The 18854-nt window shown below is 44.5% G+C and overlaps 1 protein-coding gene across 1 annotated transcript in view; it reads right to left on the reverse strand.

Moving 5' to 3' along the window:
* LOC118387225 (formin-like) overlaps nucleotides 1-18854 on the reverse strand; it is an 80032-nt gene that overhangs the window by 46492 nt on the left and 14686 nt on the right. The window contains exon 5 of the mRNA XM_052523335.1: nucleotides 13686-14365. Coding sequence (XP_052379295.1) covers nucleotides 13686-14365 — 680 coding nt within the window. The remainder of the gene's footprint in view (nucleotides 1-13685; nucleotides 14366-18854) is intronic.

Genomic DNA, 18854 nt, shown 5'->3' on the forward strand with positions numbered 1-18854 from the left:
AGAGAAAGAGAGTTAGTGAGAGAGAGAGAGAGAGAGAGAGAGAGAGAGAGAGAGAGAGAGAGAGAGAGAGAGAGAGAGAGAGAGAAAGAGAGTTAGTGAGAGAGAGACAGAGTTAGTGAGAGAGAGAAAGAGAGTTAGTGAGAGAGAGAAAGAGAGTTTGTGAGAGAGAGAAAGAGAGAGAAAGAGAGAGAGAGAGAGAGAGAGAGAGAGAGAGAGAGAGAGAGAGAGAGAGAGAGAGAGAGAGAGAGAGAGAGAGAGAGAGAGAGAGAGAGAGAGAGAGAGAGAGTTGAGTTTTAAATACTCTTTATTGGGTCTGGGGGCCCACCACACAATAAAAACTCATACAAAACCACAGTTACACATCAATTAAAAACACAACTCCAATTCCTCCTCCACAGTAACTACACACAACAGCCTCTGAATACCCCATATACTCAAAAACAGATCGATATTGTTGACAAGTTTATAATATGCAAACTCAACCCTTAGTCTCGCTGCCAACATTCCTCCAGCATTCCCACCACATCCACAGACCCCTGTCCCCGAATACTGTTCTTTCGGGTCTTCCATATCGCTAATTTTGCTGCCCCTAACAGAAAATTAAGCAACACAACTACACCCTTTGACTGAACCTGTACTTTGGCCCAAATATATACAGTTGGGAAGAGAAAACCTCTCCCAACGTTGAGAACCAATCAGTGATCAGTTGAATCATCCCAACCAACCTGGGACACAGTAAAAACAGATGTGGCAGAGATTCAGACTCAGCACAGAATGGACAGCCCTCCCCAACAGTAGGGTCCAGGTGTACCAGATGCATGTTAGTGGCTATAGCTCCATGTATTATCCTCCATTGGAGGTCGGCTGTCCTCTTATCAATAGGCAGTTTATATAATGATCGCCAACAGCCTTTTGGAGAGGCACCTGGACCAAGCACATCCGCCCACCTCGTCGATTTTACCCTTCCAGGGAAGAGGCATGGGACACCTTTACACATGTTCTGTACATGGCCTTCTTTCCCACCTCCTTGAACTCCCCAGCTCCGGGGTATCGAAGGAAAGCAGCATCCCCACGTCCTCTTCAAATGCCCCTATCGCAGCACTAACAATCAGTGCAGGGAACACATAATCCAGACCCTCCTTCCACCGATCAGAATTGGAAGTGTCAGTCACATACTGCAGATGAGGCACTGGCAACGAGTCGCAGACCTCATCGACGACCTTCCTCAGTAGGCGAGATGATTGATCCCCGCTCTTTCTCCCAGCTCCTCCAACGATCTGCTCCTGCTCCGCATCAGATGACCCAGCTTGGTACACCCCACGCCTAACAGGCATGAACGTAGGCTAGCTGAACCCAGAACACGGGACTGGATGGCAGTGTTGTGAAAAAGAGGCTCTTCAAAAAGCCACATCCCTGGTGGCGTGCAGGCCTTACGGGACTTGACAAAGACTCTCCAAGCCTGCATAACAGACTCATAAAATGGAGTCAGGCCAGTCAAATCACCCCTCCAGCTTTAAGAGGAAAAGATGCTTGTCTAAGCCCAAACAGCCCGCTCTCCTCATCAATGTATAGGCTGTTTCAGCCCAGCTCGAACAGTCTCTGTACAACAATCTCTGGGCTGCTTGGAGCCGGAAAGCCATGATCCTAGAAGAAATGTCCACCAGGCCTTGCCCACCCTCGTGCAGTGGCAGGTACAGGGCTGCAGCTTTGATCCAGTGTTGTCCAGACCAGAAGAAATTGACAAGGGTCCTCTGAAGCTCTTGTATCAGACCCTTTGGTGGCTGCAAAATCATTAGCCTGTGCCACAGGGTAGAGGCAGCAAGATTATTAGCTACCAGGACCCTTCCCCTATAAGACAGCTGGGGTAGCAACCATTTCCATCTTGACAGTCTGGCACACACTTTCTCCAATACACCCTCCCAGTTCTTTTCTGAAAGACATCAGAGCCTAGAAAACCCCCAAAGTCTTCATCCCATCTCTGCCCCACTGAAGCCCCCTGGTAACCTTGGAGTGGACCCCGTTTGAAGCCGACCTGCCCACAGCGCTTCACTCTTTCCCCAATTGACTCTAGCTGAGGAGGCCCCCTCATACACCTTTAAAGTGTTTGAGAGAACCTTAACATCCTCACCCCTGTAATAAAAACTATCACGTCATCTGCATACGCAGAGAGTGCTATCGTGGGACCCTTCATTACACCTTGCACAGAGAAACCAGTAAGCTTCGCTCTTAAAAAACAAAGCATTGGTTCAATCGCCAGACTATATAACTGCCCTGAAATTGGGCATCCCTGCCTGATGCCCCTTGGACAGGGATGGGGCAACTTAAACCACCACCCACCTTCACCATACACGAGGCTCCAGCATACAGTAAATTCACCCATGACAGAAAAACATCCCCAAACCCAAAGGCTTTCATTGTTTTAAACAAGTACTGGTGGTCCACACGATCAAAAGCCTTCTCCTGATCTAACGAAAGTAAACCCACATTTACATCAGACAGTTTACAAATGTCTAAAACATCTCTTATTATAAACAAGTTGTCAACAATAGAGCGATCAGGTACACAGTAAGACTGGTCCTTGTGGATCAACAGTCCCAGATACTCTTTCAACCTGTTTGAGAGACATTTAGAAACAATTTTGTATTCTGCGCACAGCAAAGCAACAGGTCTCCAATTTTTTATGAGAGCCAAATCCCCTTTTTGGCAACAGTGAAAGCACCGCAAGTTGACAGGATACAGGAAGAGAACCTCATGAAAAGATTCACACAGCACTTCATAAAAATCCTCCCCAATAGACCCCCAAAAGTGCTTATAGAACTCAGATGGTAAACCATCGATGCCAGGGGCTCGGCCTGATGAGAGCTGCATAACTGCTGTGGACAGCTCCTGCAGTGTAATGTCAGCATCCAATACGACTCTCTGCTCAGGTCCCAATTGAGGAAGACCATGTAACAACTGTTCAGTACACAGAGAGTCACAATCCTCCGCCTTATAGAGGACAGAGTAGAAATCCACGGCATGTTGACGCATTTCACTGTCATCCGTGGTCACCTTCCCATCAGGGAGACGAAGGCAGACCATCTGTTTACGTTGTAACGTCGACTGTCCGAGGTTAAAAAAAAAAGCACTGGGAGCATCCATATCCTTGAGGGAAGCGAAACGAGACCTAATCAAGGCACCCTTCACTCTTTCATGCAGAAACGACCTCAGTTCATGTCTCTTGTCCTGTAAGTTCATGACTAGTCCAGGGTCGTTCTGAGTGAGCAGCTTCAATTCAATAGACTTGATATCCTGTTCAAGGGCCTTGATAGTCTCTTTAACTTCAGTTTGAGACAGAGCAGTATACTGTTGACAAAAAACTCGTATTTGGGCCTTCCCAACCTCCCACCATTGTCTCAAGGACTCAAAATTCCCTTTATAACCCTCCATTTTTCCCAAAACAACACAAACCTGTCACAAAACATGACATCATGTAACAATTTAACATTAAAATACCAGTAAGGTGATGACCTTCGTGGACAGGACATGTGAATATCAACAGAAACAACATGATGATCAGAAAATCCCACAGGAGTAATGGCACACCTTCCAACCCTACTACAGTATTGCTCAGATACATACAACCTGTCTAACCTTGCTGCACTGACACGACCTTCATTAATTTTTAGCCATGTGTACTGCCTAACTTTTGCATTCCTTACTCTCCACACATCAGAAAGCTCAAACTCATTTAATAGGCCAGACAGGCAAGTGGCTGACCGCAGGTGAGGTTCTTCAGCGGTGCGATCAACAGTAAAATCCACTGTACAATTCCAGTCACCCCTAAAACAATACACCCCTCTTGATCACACTGTCTTAAGGTTTCCTTTATCTGATCAAAAACAGCAATACGCTCTGTACCCTCATTAGGAGCATAAACATTCAAAAAACAAACAAAAACCCCATAACATCCACCTTGACCAATAAAGCCCGACCCTTGACAATCTCTGTTGTAGATACCACAGTCACCCCTAAGCCTGAGGAAAACAAGATTGCCACCCCAGTACTGAAATTAGTACCATGACTGAGTACATGCTGCCCCTCCCACCACATACCCCAGTCAACCTCATTTTCCTCATCACTATGTGTCTCCTGTAGGAAAACTACATTAAGCCTTTTCTGTTTTATTACTTCTAAAACCCAAGCCCTCTTATTCCTGTCCCTTCCCCCATTAATATTAAGAGAACCTACCCTTAGTACTTCCATATAGAAAAGAGAAAAGAAAAGCAGAAGAGCCCACAGAGAAACCAACAAGAAAAAAGACACCCTATGAGGCATGATCATCATCATTATTCTTTTTTCTTCTCTTAACCTGAACACGTTTCCCGCCACCTTTTGCTGCTGCAACAGCAGTAATAAATTTCCTCAAGCGAAACCGCTTCTTCTCACTCAGCTGGTCTAACCCCACCGTCTTCTGTAACATCACAGCTGACCTCACAAACTTATCAACATCAAAATAATCTGCCAATTTGACAGATTTCCCAAAAGTCTGATCCAGAAACTCATTTACCTCCTCTAGATCATAAACTGAGTCCTCGCCATCAGCTGTCATATCTAACGAGATATCCATATCCTTCTCTTGATCCTCCTCAGCTGAGACCACAGACAACTGACTCCCCTCTACCTCATCCCTTTCAACACTCCCCACTTGCACCTCATCACTGTACCAAGCATCTCCTCCACTACCTGGGAGACTAGCCCCACCTGAACATCACTACTCATAGTGGGCATCTCCTCCATTAACTGGGAGCCTAGCTCCACATGAACCCCAGCACTCGTAGTGGGAATCTCTTCCACTACCTGAGAGCTTAGCTCCACATGAAAACCCTCTTGTACCTCATTACTCATAATGGACAACTCCTCCACTACCTGGGAGCCTAGCTCTACATGAACCCCAGCACTCGTAGTGGGCATCTCCTCCACTCCCTGGGAGCCTAGCTCCACATGAACCCCTCCTTTACCCCAGCACTCATACTGGGCACCTGCTCACCAGTCTGAGGAACTGGCTCTTCAGATACATCCTTACCTTCTACAACAATATTTTTCTGCTGCATAACATTACCTTCTAATACAAGTTGCAACCCCGTGCCCTCAACAAGGATAACTTGTTCCTCAGCAACAGGTGCTTGTGGCTGCTCTACCGCTGTCAGCTCACCTCTCCCTACATCAGCGGGCCCAGGCGTTACGATAACCACCTGTGCCCCTCCCTCTGCCTTCTCCCTTTTCGGGCAAGCATGTCGCTTATGACCAAACTCTCCACACTCAAAACACCGTTGATTACCCGTACTAGCATAAACCATATACAATCTGTTGTCATACTTGATTTTAAACGATAACTCTAAAGTCTGCTCCGGTGAGTCCAAAAACATAAACACCTGTCGCCGAAATGACATTACCTGTTTCAACGCCGGGTGTTTGCAACCCAACGGGACAACCTTAATTGAACTGGCGAACTTCCCAAAGCGCAATAACTCGCGCTCCAATAGCTCATTTGGAATAAACGGTGGTACATTTGAAATCGTTACCCTTGTTGACGGGGAAAAAGCGGCGTAACTTGAATAAACATTCCTTTAAGAAGTACACCATGCTCAACCATACGATCTACCAGACACTCTTCTTTAAGAAATACCACCACAGCTTTATTCATCCGAGATGCATAAGCGATATTCTCATATCCTACCTTCTCTCCTACGGCGACCAGAAACTCCTCCACCGTGACAGCAACTTCAGTAACACACCTAAAGCCGTGCCGAAGTGACAGGGACGGCATCCCCATTCGGGCTGCCATCCCCGCCAAAATCTGGGTAATTCTGATACGCAAAACAAAATACTTAATTCTACCACACAAAAAAAAAATAATAACGTTAATCATGCACCAAGAAATAGAAAACCGAAAGAAAGTTGTGAATATCTAACTCTCCACAACACACGCACTCCTTCACTCAAACAATTCCCAGCATGCACCAATCACTCCCAGCATGCAGAGAGAGAGAGAGAGAGAGAGAGAGAGAGAGAGAGAGTTAGTGAGAGAGAGAGAGAAAGAGAGTTAGTGAGAGAGAGAAAGAGGTAGTGAGATAGAGAAAGAGTTAGTGAGAGAGAGACAGAGAGTTAGTGAGAGAGAGAAAGAGAGTTAGTGAGAGAGAGAAAGAGAGTTAGTGAGAGAGAGAAAGAGAGTTAGTGAGAGAGAGAAAGAGAGTTAGTGAGAGAGAGAGAAAGAGAGTTAGTGAGAGAAAGAGAGAGAGTTAGTGAGAGAAAGAGAGAGAAAGAGAGTTAGTGAGAGAGAGAACGAGAGTTAGTGAGAGAAAGAGACTTAGTGAGAGAGAGAAAGAGAGTCAGTGAGAGAGAGAAAGAGAGTTAGTGAGAGAGAGAAAGAGTTAGTGAGAGAGAGAAAGAGAGTTAGTGAGTGAGAGAGAGAGAGAGAGAGAGAGAGAGAGAGAGAGAGAGAGAGAGAGAGAGAGAGAGAGAGAGAGAGAGAAAGAGAGTTAGTGAGAGAGAGAAAGAGAGTTAGTGAGAGAGAGAAAGAGAGTTTGTGAGAGAGAGAAAGAGAGAGAAAAGAGAGAGAGAGAGAGAGAGAGAGAGAGAGAGAGAGAGAGAGAGAGAGAGAGAGAGTTAGTGAGAGAGAGAGAGAGAGAGAGAAAGAGAGTTAGTGAGAGAGAGAAAGAGGTAGTGAGATAGAGAAAGAGTTAGTGAGAGAGAGACAGAGAGTTAGTGAGAGAGAGAAAGAGAGTTAGTGAGAGAGAGAAAGAGAGTTAGTGAGAGAGAGAAAGAGAGTTAGTGAGAGAGAGAGAAAGAGAGTTAGTGAGAGAAAGAGAGAGAGTTAGTGAGAGAAAGAGAGAGAAAGAGAGTTAGTGAGAGAGAGAACGAGAGTTAGTGAGAGAAAGAGACTTAGTGAGAGAGAGAAAGAGAGTCAGTGAGAGAGAGAAAGAGAGTTAGTGAGTGAGAGAGTGAGAGAGAGAGAGAGAGAGAGAGAGAGAGAGAGAGAGAGAGAGAGAGAGTTAGTGAGAGAGAGAAAGAGAGAGAAAGACAGAGAGAATGAGTTTTTGAGAGTGAGAGTATGTGCCATCACAGCAGCAAGATTTGTGACCTGTTGCCACGAGAAAAGGGCAACCAGTGAAGAACACACACCATTGTAAATACAACCCATATTTATGCTTATTTATTTTCTTGTGTCCTTTACCATTTGTACATTGTTAAAACACTGTATATATATAATATGACATTTGTAATGTCTTTATTGTTTTGAAACTTCTGTATGTGTAATGTTTACTGTTAATTTTGATTGTTTATTTCACTTTATATATTATCTACCTCGCTCGCTTTGGCAATGTTAACACATGTTTCCCATGCCAATAAAGCCCTTGAATTGAATTGAATTGAGAGAAAGATAGTTAGTGAGAGAAAGAGAGTTAGGGAGAGAGAGAGAGAGAGAGAGAGAGAGATGGAAGGGAAAGAGAGAGATAGAGGTAGTGAGAGAGAGAAAGAGAGTTAGTGAGAGAGAGAAATAGAGTTAGTGAGTGAGAGAGAGAGAGAGAGAGGGAGAGAGAGAGAGAGAGAGAGAGAGAGAGAGAGAGATGGAAGGGAAAGAGAGAGAGAGGTAGTGAGAGAGAGAGAGAGAGAAAGAAAGAGGGAGATAAATGGAAGGGAAAGAGAGAGAGATGTCGTCGATAATTTACATTATCTTATCTCTGTAGAGAGGTCCTTACAATACAGTACCCCATGGCTTATCCCTGTAGAGAGGTCCTTACAATACAGTACCGCATGGCTTATCCCTGTAGAGAGGTCCTTACAATACAGTACCCCATGGCTTATCTCTGTAGAGAGGTCCTTACAATACAGTACCCCATGGCTTATCCCTGTAGAGAGGTCCTTACAATACAGTACCCCATGGCTTATCCCTGTAGAGAGGTCCTTACAATACAGTACCCCATGGCTTATCCCTGTAGAGAGGTCCTTACAATACAGTACCCCATGGCTTATCCCTGTAGAGAGGTCCTTACAATACAGTACCCCATGGCTTATCCCTGTAGAGAGGTCCTTACAATACAGTACCCCATGGCTTATCCCTGTAGAGAGGTCCTTACAATACAGTACCCCATGGCTTATCCCTGTAGAGAGGTCCTTATAATACAGTACCCCATGGCTTATCTCTGTAGAGAGGTCCTTACAATAAAGTACCTCATGGCTTATCTCTGTAGAGGGGTCCTTACCATACAGTACCCCATAGCTTATGAGAACTTGTTCTCAACTAGCCTACCTGGTTAAATAAAGGTGAAATAAAAAAAATAAAAAAAATCTCTGTGGAGAGGTCCTTACAATACAGTACCCCATGGCTTATCCCTGTAGAGAGGTCCTTACAATACAGTACCCCATGGATATTAAAAATAACACTGCACGGAATAAGGACAATCCAGAGACACTATTTGCTGACTGCTACAAAGAGGGGATTGTAAGCAACTTAATTTCCCACACAGACCATCCCCTGGCATGGCACAGTGCTATAAGAGCACACTACCACTATGCAAGAGAGAGAGTATTGGCCCAGGGTGGAACCTCACAATACTAGACATCAAGGAAATTGAAAACAACCTTTGTTAACATGTACAAATCTGGTACAGTAATGGTGCAGGGCCCCCCCCAAGCAGTTCCAGCAGGACTTTTATGGGATCAAAGAGAGAAGACAGCAGGAAAAGATCTCTCTCTGTGATGACTCCCCCATCCCGAGTGAGTCTGACCACACCTCTTCAAACTGTCCTGCAGACAAGGATTGATAGTGGTAGTGACATTGTAAATGTCTTGTCTCCTTTATGGCTCTAATCTGATAGTGGTAGTGAAGTTGAAGATGTCTAGCCTCCTTTATGGCTCAAATCTGATCGTGGTAATGAGGTGGTAAATGTCTAATCTCCTTTATGGCTCTAATCTGATAGTGGTAGTGAGGTGGTAAATGTCTAGTCTCCTTTATGGCTCTAATCTGATAGTGGTAGTGAGGTGGTAAATGTCTAGTCTCCTTTATGGCTCTAATCTGATAGTGGTAGTGACGTGGTAGATGTCTAGTCTCCTTTATGGCTCTAATCTGATAGTGGTAGTGACATGGTAGATGTCTAGTCTCCTTTATGGCTCTAATCTGATAGTGGTAGTGAGGTGGTAAATGTCTAGTCTCCTTTATGGCTCTAATCTGATAGTGGTAGTGAGGTGGTAAATGTCTAGTCTCCTTTATGGCTCTAATCTGATAGTGGTAGTGACGTGGTAGATGTCTAGTCTCCTTTATGGCTCTAATCTGATAGTGGTAGTGACGTGGTAGATGTCTAGTCTCCTTTATGGCTCTAATCTGATAGTGGTAGTGACGTGGTAGATGTCTAGTCTCCTTTATGGCTCTAATCTGATAGTGGTAGTGACGTTGTAGATGTCTAGTCTCCTTTATGGCTCTAATCTGATAGTAGTGACGTGGTAAATGTCTAGTCTCCTTTATGGCTCTAATCTGATAGTGGTAGTGACGTGGTAGATGTCTAGTCTCTTTATGGCTCAAATCTGATAGTGGTAGTGAGATGGTAGATGTCTAGTCTCCTTTATGGCTGTAATCTGATAGTGGTGGTGACGTGGTAGATGTCTAGTCTCTTTGTGGCTCAAATATGATAGTGGTAGTGAGGTGGTAAATGTCTAGTCTCCATTATGGCTCTAATCTGATAGTGGTGGTGACGTGGTAGATGTCTAGTCTCTTTATGGCTCTAATCTGATAGTGGTAGTGACGTTGTAGATGTCTAGTCTCCTTTATGGCTCTAATCTGATAGTAGTGACGTGGTAAATGTCTAGTCTCCTTTATGGCTCTAATCTGATAGTGGTAGTGACGTGGTAGATGTCTAGTCTCTTTATGGCTCAAATCTGATAGTGGTAGTGAGGTGGTAAATGTCTAGTCTCCATTATGGCTCTAATCTGATAGTGGTGGTGACGTGGTAGATGTCTAGTCTCTTTGTGGCTCAAATATGATAGTGGTAGTGAGGTGGTAAATGTCTAGTCTCCATTATGGCTCTAATCTGATAGTGGTGGTGACGTGGTAGATGTCTAGTCTCTTTATGGCTCAAATCTGATAGTGGTAGTGACGTGGTAGATGTCTAGTCTCCTTTATGGCTCTAATCTGATAGTGGTAGTGAGGTGGTAAATGTCTAGTCTCCTTTATGGCTCTAATCTGATAGTGGTAGTGACGTGGTAGATGTCTAGTCTCTTTATGGCTCAAATCTGATAGTGGTAGTGAGGTGGTAAATGTCTAGTCTCCTTTATGGCTCTAATCTGATAGTGGTAGTGACGTGGTAGATGTCTAGTCTCTTTATGGCTCAAATCTGATAGTGGTAGTGAGATGGTAGATGTCTAGTCTCCTTTATGGCTGTAATCTGATCGTGGTAGTGACGTGGTAGATGTCTCGTCTCCTTTATGGCTCTAATCTGATAGTGGTGGTGACGTGGTAGATGTCTAGTCTCCTTTATGGCTCTAATCTGATAGTGGTGGTGACGTGGTAGATGTCTAGTCTCCTTTATGGCTCTAATCTGATAGTGGTAGTGACGTGGTAGATGTCTAGTCTCCTTTATGGCTCTAATCTGATTGTGGTCGTGAGGTGGTAGATGTCTAGTCTCCTTTATGGCTCTAATCTGATAGTGGTAGTGAGATGGTAGATGTCTAGTCTCCTTTATGGCTCTAATCTGATAGTGGTAGTGAGATGGTAGATGTCTAGTCTCCTTTATGGCTGTAATCTGATCGTGGTAGTGACGTGGTAGATGTCTCGTCTCCTTTATGGCTCTAATCTGATAGTGGTGGTGACGTGGTAGATGTCTAGTCTCCTTTATGGCTCTAATCTGATAGTTGTAGATGTCTAGTCTTTTTTATGGGAAAATTGGAAAACTCTAAACAAACAACAACCCAAATAGTTATCTATCCAAAACGGAGATGTATGGATAAACCACTTCTCCAACCTTTTTGGCTTTATCAAAACGTAAAAACAGCAAAAACATGATTAAATGCAGATTTTAGAATCAACTATTAAAGACTAACAGAACCCACTGGATTCTCCAATTACATTAAATGAACTACAGGACAAAATACAAACCCTACAACCCAAAAAGGCTTGTGGGGTTGATGGTATCCTAAATTAAATGAGTAAATGTACAGCACACAAATTCCAATTTGCTATAATAAAATGTCATCCAGCTCTGGCATATTCCCCATTATTTAGAACCAAGAACTGATCACCCCAATCCACAAAAGTGGAGACGAATTTGACCCAAATAACTACTGTGGGATATGCATCAACAGCAACCTTGGGAAAATCCTCTGCATTATCATTAACAGCAGACTCGTATATTTCCTCAGTGAAAACAATGTACTGAGCAAATGTCAAATTGGCTTTTTACCAAATTACCGTATGACAGACCACGTATTCACCCTGCACACCCTAATTGACAAACCAAAAACAAACCAAAACAAAGGCAAAGTCTTCTCATGCTTTGTTGATTTCAAAAAAGCTTTTGACTCAATTTGGCACGAGGGCCTGCTATATAAATTTAGGGAAAGTGGTGTTGGGGGTAAAACGTACAACATTATAAACTCCATGTACACAAACAACAAGAGTGCGGTTAAAATGAGCAAAAAACACACATTTCTTCACACAGGGCCGTGGGGTGAGACAGGGATGCAGCTTAAGCCCCACCTTCTTCAACATGTATATCAACGAATTGGCGCAGGCACTAGAAAAGTCTGCAGCACACGGCCTCACCCTACTAGAAACTGAAGTCAAATGTCTACTGTTTGGTGATGATCTGGTGCTTCTGTCCCCAACCAAGAAGGGCCTACATCAGCACTTAGATCTTCTGCACAGATTCTGCCAGACCTGAGTCCTGACAGTAAATCTCAGTAAGACCAAAATAATGGTGTTCCAAAAAAGGTCCAGTTCCCAGGACCACGAATACAAATTCCATCCAGTCACTGTTGCACTAGAGCACACTAAAAACTATACATACCTCGACCTAAACATCAGCACCACAGGTAACTTCCACAAAGCTGTAAACAATCTGAGAGACAAGACAAGAAGGTCCTTCTATGCCATCAAAAGGAACATACATTTCGACATACCAGTTAGGATCTGGCAAAAAAATACTTGAATCAGTCATAGAGCCCATTGCCCTTTATGGTTGTGAGGTCTGGGGTCCGCTCACCAACCAAGAATTCACAAAATGGAACAAACACCAAATTGAGACTCTGCATGCAGAATTCTGGTAAAATATCCTGAGTGTACAAGATATAACACCAAATAATGCATGCAGAGCAGAATTAGGTCGATACCCGCTAATTATCAAAGTTCAGCAAAGAGACATTAAATTCTACAACCACCTAAAAGGAAGTGATTCCCAAACCTTCCATAACAAAGCCATCAACTATAGAGAGATGAACCTGGAGAAGAGTCCCCTAAGCAAACTGGTCCTGGGGCTCATTTCACAAACACAAACACACCCCACAGAGCCCCAGGACAGCAACACAATTAGACCCAACCAAATCATGAGAAAAAAAAAGATAATTACTTGACACATTGGAAAGACTTTACAAAAAAACGAGAACTAGAATGCTATTTGTCCCTAAACAGAGAGTACACAGGGGCAGAATACCTGACCACTGTGACTGATCCAAAATTAAGGAAATCTTTGACTATGTACAGACTTAGTGAGCATAGCTTTGCTACTGAGAAAGGCCGCCGTAGGCAGACCTGGCTCTCAAGAGAAGACAGGCTATGTGCTCACTGCCCACAAAATGAGTGGAAACTGAGCTGCACTTCCTATCCTCCTGCCAAATGTATGACCATAGAGACACATATTTCCCTCACATTACACAAATCCACAAAGAATTTGAAAACACACCCGATTTTTATAAACTACAAAATCTACTGGGTGAAATATCACAGTGTGCCATCACAGCAGCAAGATTTGTGACCTGTTGCAACAGGAAAAGGGCAACCAGTGAAGAACAAACACCTTTGTAAATACAACCCATATTTATGTTTATTTATTTTCCTTTTTGTACTTTAGCTATTTGCACATCATTACAACACTGTATATAGAGATATGACATTTGAAATGTCGTTATTCTTTTGGAACTTTTGTGAGTGTAATGGTTTGTTGTTGTTTATTTCACTTTTGTTTATTATCTATTTCATATGTTTCCCCATGCCAATAAAGCCCTTAAATTTAAATTAATTGAATTAAATTAAATTAAATTAAATTGAATTGAATTGAATTGAATGGAATTGAATTGAATTAAATTGAAATTGAAATGAGAGAGAAATAGGTCTAGATGAGTTCCATACACAGTGGGGTTTGAGTGTAATGTTGTGCTATTTTCTCTCTTCCTTTCTCGCCACCAGGATGAAACACCATCCAGAGAGGATGTTGGTGTTGAGCAACAGCAATTTAACAGAACACAGAACATCACAAGTATATTCACAAGGTATCAGTTTACAGTACAACAGTAGAGAGATGGACGCCACAAAAATCTATGCCTGATGTGTTACTGGCAACTGTCTCGCAGACCACACTAAATTGTCTAGTGTACAGCCACCCACAATGTTTATACCAGATACACATTTTTTTTAATATGTTAGTTGTAACACCTACTTGTTGTCCTGTGTCTGTATCCTGGTCCAGTAGAGAGGTTTCATGGGGCAGGCTGGTTGCACAGCCGGCTTCCTGGGGGGTTTATCTAACATGGTACTGAAGGTCAGACACCCTGGAGGGGGAGGTGGTGGGGGGCCACAGCCTGGTGGAGGGGGTGGAGGTGGAGGGGCGGACCCTGGTGGAGGGGGTGGAAGAGATGGAGGGGGCCCGTCGAGTCCCTGGGTCTGGGTTAGAGCAGGAAGGAAAGGAAGAGGAGGAGGAGGAGGAGGAGGAGGAGGAGGAGGTGGGGCTAGGTTGCCTGATAATAAGCCTTCATGATGTGCAGGTGGTTCGGATAGTGGGAGTGGAGGAGCAGGAGGTGGAGGGAGATGAACGGGGGAAGAAGAGGGAGAGGTAGCCTGTCCAGACAGATTTAGACTGATAGAAACCAGGTCCAGTCTCTTAGGCAAGTTGAGGGGGGGTTGGGGGAAGGTCATAGGGTCCGTCTGGACGCACACAGTGCGGAAGGCCCGGGATGAGAGGTCATCTCCCGTGGATACGGCCACGTCTCGGAGGTCTCCACGGCGGTGGTGGGCACCCAGGGCAAAGTCACTTTGTAGCCTGGCCAAGGTGACCTCCAGATGGGATACACACTCTTCGTTGTCCCCTCTCAGCTGGTACAGCTGCTTCCCATAGTCCTCCTGCATTCATATTTATAGGAGGTTAAGGTTAGGGTTGTTTTAGGGTTAGGGTTGTTTAGGGTTGTTTTAGGGTTAGGGTTGTTTTAGGGTTGTTTTGGGGTTAGGGTTGTGTTAGGGTTGTTTTGGGGTTAGGGTGGTTTTGGCATTAGGGTTGTGTTAGGGTTGTTTTGGGGTTTAGGGTTGTTTTGGGGTTAGGGTTGTGTTAGGGTTGTGTTAGGGTTGTTTTGAGGTTAGGGTTGTGTTAGGGTTGTGTTAGGGTTGTTTTGGGGTTAGGGTTGTGTTTGGGTTGTTTTGGGTTAGGGTTGTGTTAGGTTTAGGGTTGTGTTAGGGCTGTTTTGGGGTTTAGGGTTGTTTTGGGGTTAGGGTTGTGTTAGGGTTGTGTTAGGGTTGTTTTGGGGTTAGGGTTGTGTTTGGGTTATGTTAGAGTTGTTTTGGGGTTAGGGTTGTGTTAGGGTTGTTTTGGGTTAGGGTTGTGTTAGGTTTAGGGTTGTGTTAGGGTTGTTTTGGGGTTAAGGTTGTTTTGGAGTTAGGGTTGTTTTAGGGTTAGAGTTGTGTTAGGGTTGTTTTGGGGTTAAGGTTGTTTTGGGGTTAGGGTTGTGTTGGGGTTGTGTTATGGTTAAGCTTGTGTTAAGGTTAGGTGCACCCATGACCAGCTCGGAAACCAGATTGCATAGCGGAGAAGGTGTGGTGAGATTCGAAATGGTCGGTGATCTGTTTGTTCACTTGGCTTTCGAAAACTTTAGAAAGGCAGGGAAGGATAGATATAGGTCTGTAACCGTTTGGAGGGGGATGACTGTGGCCGCTTTCCAATCTTTAGGAATCTCAGACCATACGAAAGAGAGGTTGAACAGACTTGTAATAGGGGTTGCAACAATGGCAGCGGATAATTTTAGGAAGAGAGGGTCCAGATTGTCTAGCCCAGCTGATTTGTAGGGATCCAGAATTTGCAGCTCTTTCAGAACATCAGCTGAATGTGGATGAAGGAGAAGCAGGGGGGGCTTGGTCCAGTTGTTGTGTTAAGGTTAGGGTTGTGTTAGGTTTGTTTTGGGGTAAGGGTTGTGTTCGGGTTGTGTTATGGTTAAGGTTGTGTTAGGGTTGTGTTAGGGTTAGGGTTGTGTTAGGGTTGTGTTTGGGTTAGGGTTGTGTTAGGGTTGTGTTTGGTCTAGGGTTGTGTTAGGGTTGTGTTTGGGTTAGGGTGGTGTTAGGGTTGTGTTTGGATTAGGGTTGTTTTATTTATTTTATTTTTTTATTTCACCTTTATTTAACCAGGTAGGCAAGTTGAGAACAAGTTCTCATTTACAATTGCGACCTGGCCAAGATAAAGCAAAGCAGTTCGACAGATACAACGACACAGAGTTACACATGGAGTAAAACAAACATACAGTCAATAATACAGTATAAACAAGTCTATATACAATGTGAGCAAATGAGGTGAGAAGGGAGGTAAAGGCAAAAAAGGCCATGGTGGCAAAGAAAATACAATATAGCAAGTAAAACACTGGAATAGTAGTTTTGCAATGGAAGAATGTGCAAAGTAGAAATAAAAATAATGGGGTGCAAAGGAGCAAAATAAATAAATAAATTAAATACAGTTGGGAAAGAGGTAGTTGTTTGGGCTAAATTATAGGTGGGCTATGTACAGGTGCAGTAATCTGTAAGATGCTCTGACAGTTGGTGCTTAAAGCTAGTAAGGGAGATAAGTGTTTCCAGTTTCAGAGATTTTTGGAGTTCGTTCCAGTCATTGCCAGCAGAGAACTGGAAGGAGAGGCGGCCAAAGAAAGAATTGGTTTTGGGGGTGACTAGAGAGATATACCTGCTGGAGCGTGTGCTACAGTTGGGAGATGCTATGGTGACCATCGAGCTGAGATAAGGGGGGACTTTACCGAGCAGGGTCTTGTAGATGACATGGAGCCAGTGTGTTTGGCGACGAGTATGAAGCGAGGGCCAGCCAACGAGAGCGTACAGGTCGCAATGGTGGGTAGTATATCGGGCTTTGGTGACAAAACGGATTGCACTGTGATAGACTGCATCCAATTTGTTGAGTAGGGTATTGGAGGCTATTTTGTAAATGACATCGCCAAAGTCGAGGATTGGTAGGATGGTCAGTTTTACAAGGGTATGTTTGGCAGCATGAGTGAAAGATGCTTTGTTGCGAAATAGGAAGCCAATTCTAGATTTAACTTTGGATTTTGGATTGAGATGTTTGATATGGGTCTGGAAGGAGAGTTTACAGTCTAACCAGACACCTAAGTATTTGTTGTTGTCCACGTATTCTAAGTCAGAGCCGTCCAGAGTAGTGATGTTGGACAGGCGGGTAGGTGCAGGTAGCGATCGGTTGAAGAGCATGCATTTAGTTTTACTTGTATTTAAGAGCAATTGGAGGCCACGGAAGGAGAGTTGTATGGCATTGAAGCTTGCCTGGAGGGTTGTTAACACAGTGTCCAAAGAAGGGCCGGAAGTATACAGAATGGTGTCGTCTGCGTAGAGGTGGATCAGGGATTCACCAGCAGCAAGAGCGACCTCATTGATGTATACAGAGAAGAGAGTCGGTCCAAGAATTGAACCCTGTGGCACCCCCATAGAGACTGCCAGAGGTCCTGACAGCAGACCCTCCGATTTGACACCCTGAACTCTATCAGAGAAGTAGTTGGTGAACCAGGCGAGGCAATAATTTGAGAAACCAAGGCTGTCGAGTCTGCCGATGAGGATGTGGTGGTTGACAGAGTCGAAAGCCTTGGCCAGATCAATGAATACGGCTGCACAGTAATGTTTCTTATCGATGGCGGTTAAGATATTGTTTAGGACCTTGAGCGTGGCTGAGGTGCACCCATGACCAGCTCTGAAACCAGATTGCATAGCAGAGAAGGTATGGTGAGATTCGAAATGGTCGGTAATCTGTTTGTTGACTTGGCTTTCGAAGACCTTAGAAAGGCATGGTAGGATAGATATAGGTCTGTAGCAGTTTGGGCCAAGAGTGTCCCCCCCTTTGAAGAGGGGGATGACCGCAGCTGCTTTCCAATCTTTGGGAATCTCAGACGACACGAAAGAGAGGTTGAACAGGCTAGTAATAGGGGTGGCAACAATTTCGGCAGATAATTTTATAAAGAAAGGGTCCAGATTGTCTAGCCCGGGTGATTTGTAGGGGTCCAGATTTTTCAGCTCTTTCAGAACATCAGCTGAATGGATTTGGGAGAAGGAGAAATGGGGAAGGCTTGGGCGAGTTGCTGTTGGGGGTGCAGTGCTGTTGACCGGGGTAGGAGTAGCCAGGTGGAAAGCATGGCCAGCCGTAGAAAAATGCTTATTGAAATTCTCAATTACGGTGGATTTATCAGTGGTGACAGTGTTTCCTATCTTCAGTGCAGTGGGCAGCTGGGAGGAGGTGTTCTTATTCTCCATGGACTTTACAGTGTCCCAGAACTTTTTTGAGTTAGTGTTACAGGAAGCAAATTTCTGCTTGAAAAAGCTAGCCTTGGCTTTTCTAACTTCCTGTGTATAACGGTTTCTAGCCTCCATGAACAGCTGCATATCACGGGGGCTGTTCGATGCTAATGCAGAACGCCATAGGATGTTTTTGTGTTGGTTAAGGGCAGTCAGGTCTGGGGAGAACCAAGGGCTATATCTGTTCCTGGTTCTAAATTTCTTGAATGGGGCATGTTTATTTAAAATGGTTAGGAAGGCATTTAAAAAAAATATCCAGGCATCCTCTACTGACGGGATGAGATCAATATCCTTCCAGGATACCCCGGCCAGGTCGATTAGAAAGGCCTGCTCGCTGAAGTGTTTCAGGGAGCGTTTTACAGTGATGAGTGGAGGTCGTTTGACCGCTGACCCATTACGGATGCAGGCAATGAGGCAGTGATCGCTGAGATCTTGGTTGAAGACAGCAGAGGTGTATTTAGAGGGGAAGTTGGTTAGGATGATATCTATGAGGGTGCCCGTGTTTAAGGCTTTGGGGGGGTACCTGGTAGGTTCATTGATAATTTGTGTGAGATTGAGGGCATCAAGTTTAGATTGTAGGATTGTGTTAGGGTTGTGTTTGGGTTAGGGTTGTGTTAGGGTTGTGTTTGGGTTAGGGTTGTGTTTGGGTTGTGTTTGGGTTAGGGTTGTGTTTGGGTTGTGTCTGGGTTAGGGTTGTGTTTGGGTTAGGGTTGTGTTTGGGTTAGGGTTGTGTTAGGGTTGTGTTTGGGTTAGGGTTGTGTTTGGGTTGTTTTTGGGTTAGGGTTGTGTTTGGGTTGTTTTTGGGTTAGGGTTGTGTTTGGGTTGTGTTTGGGTTGTGTTTGTGTTTATCACGGAGGCGCTCCGCACTGCTAAAGCTAACTCTCTCTCCTCTGCTCTCATCCTTCTAGACCTATCGGCTGCCTTCGATACTCTGAACCATCAGATCCTCCTCTCCACCCTCTCCGAGTTGGGCATCTCCGGCGCGGCCCACGCTTGGATTGCGTCCTACCTGACAGGTCGCTCCTACCAGGTGGCGTGGCGAGAATCTGTC

Source organism: Oncorhynchus keta, chromosome 8, assembly GCF_023373465.1.
Source record: "Oncorhynchus keta strain PuntledgeMale-10-30-2019 chromosome 8, Oket_V2, whole genome shotgun sequence".
Taxonomy (NCBI): domain Eukaryota; kingdom Metazoa; phylum Chordata; class Actinopteri; order Salmoniformes; family Salmonidae; genus Oncorhynchus; species Oncorhynchus keta.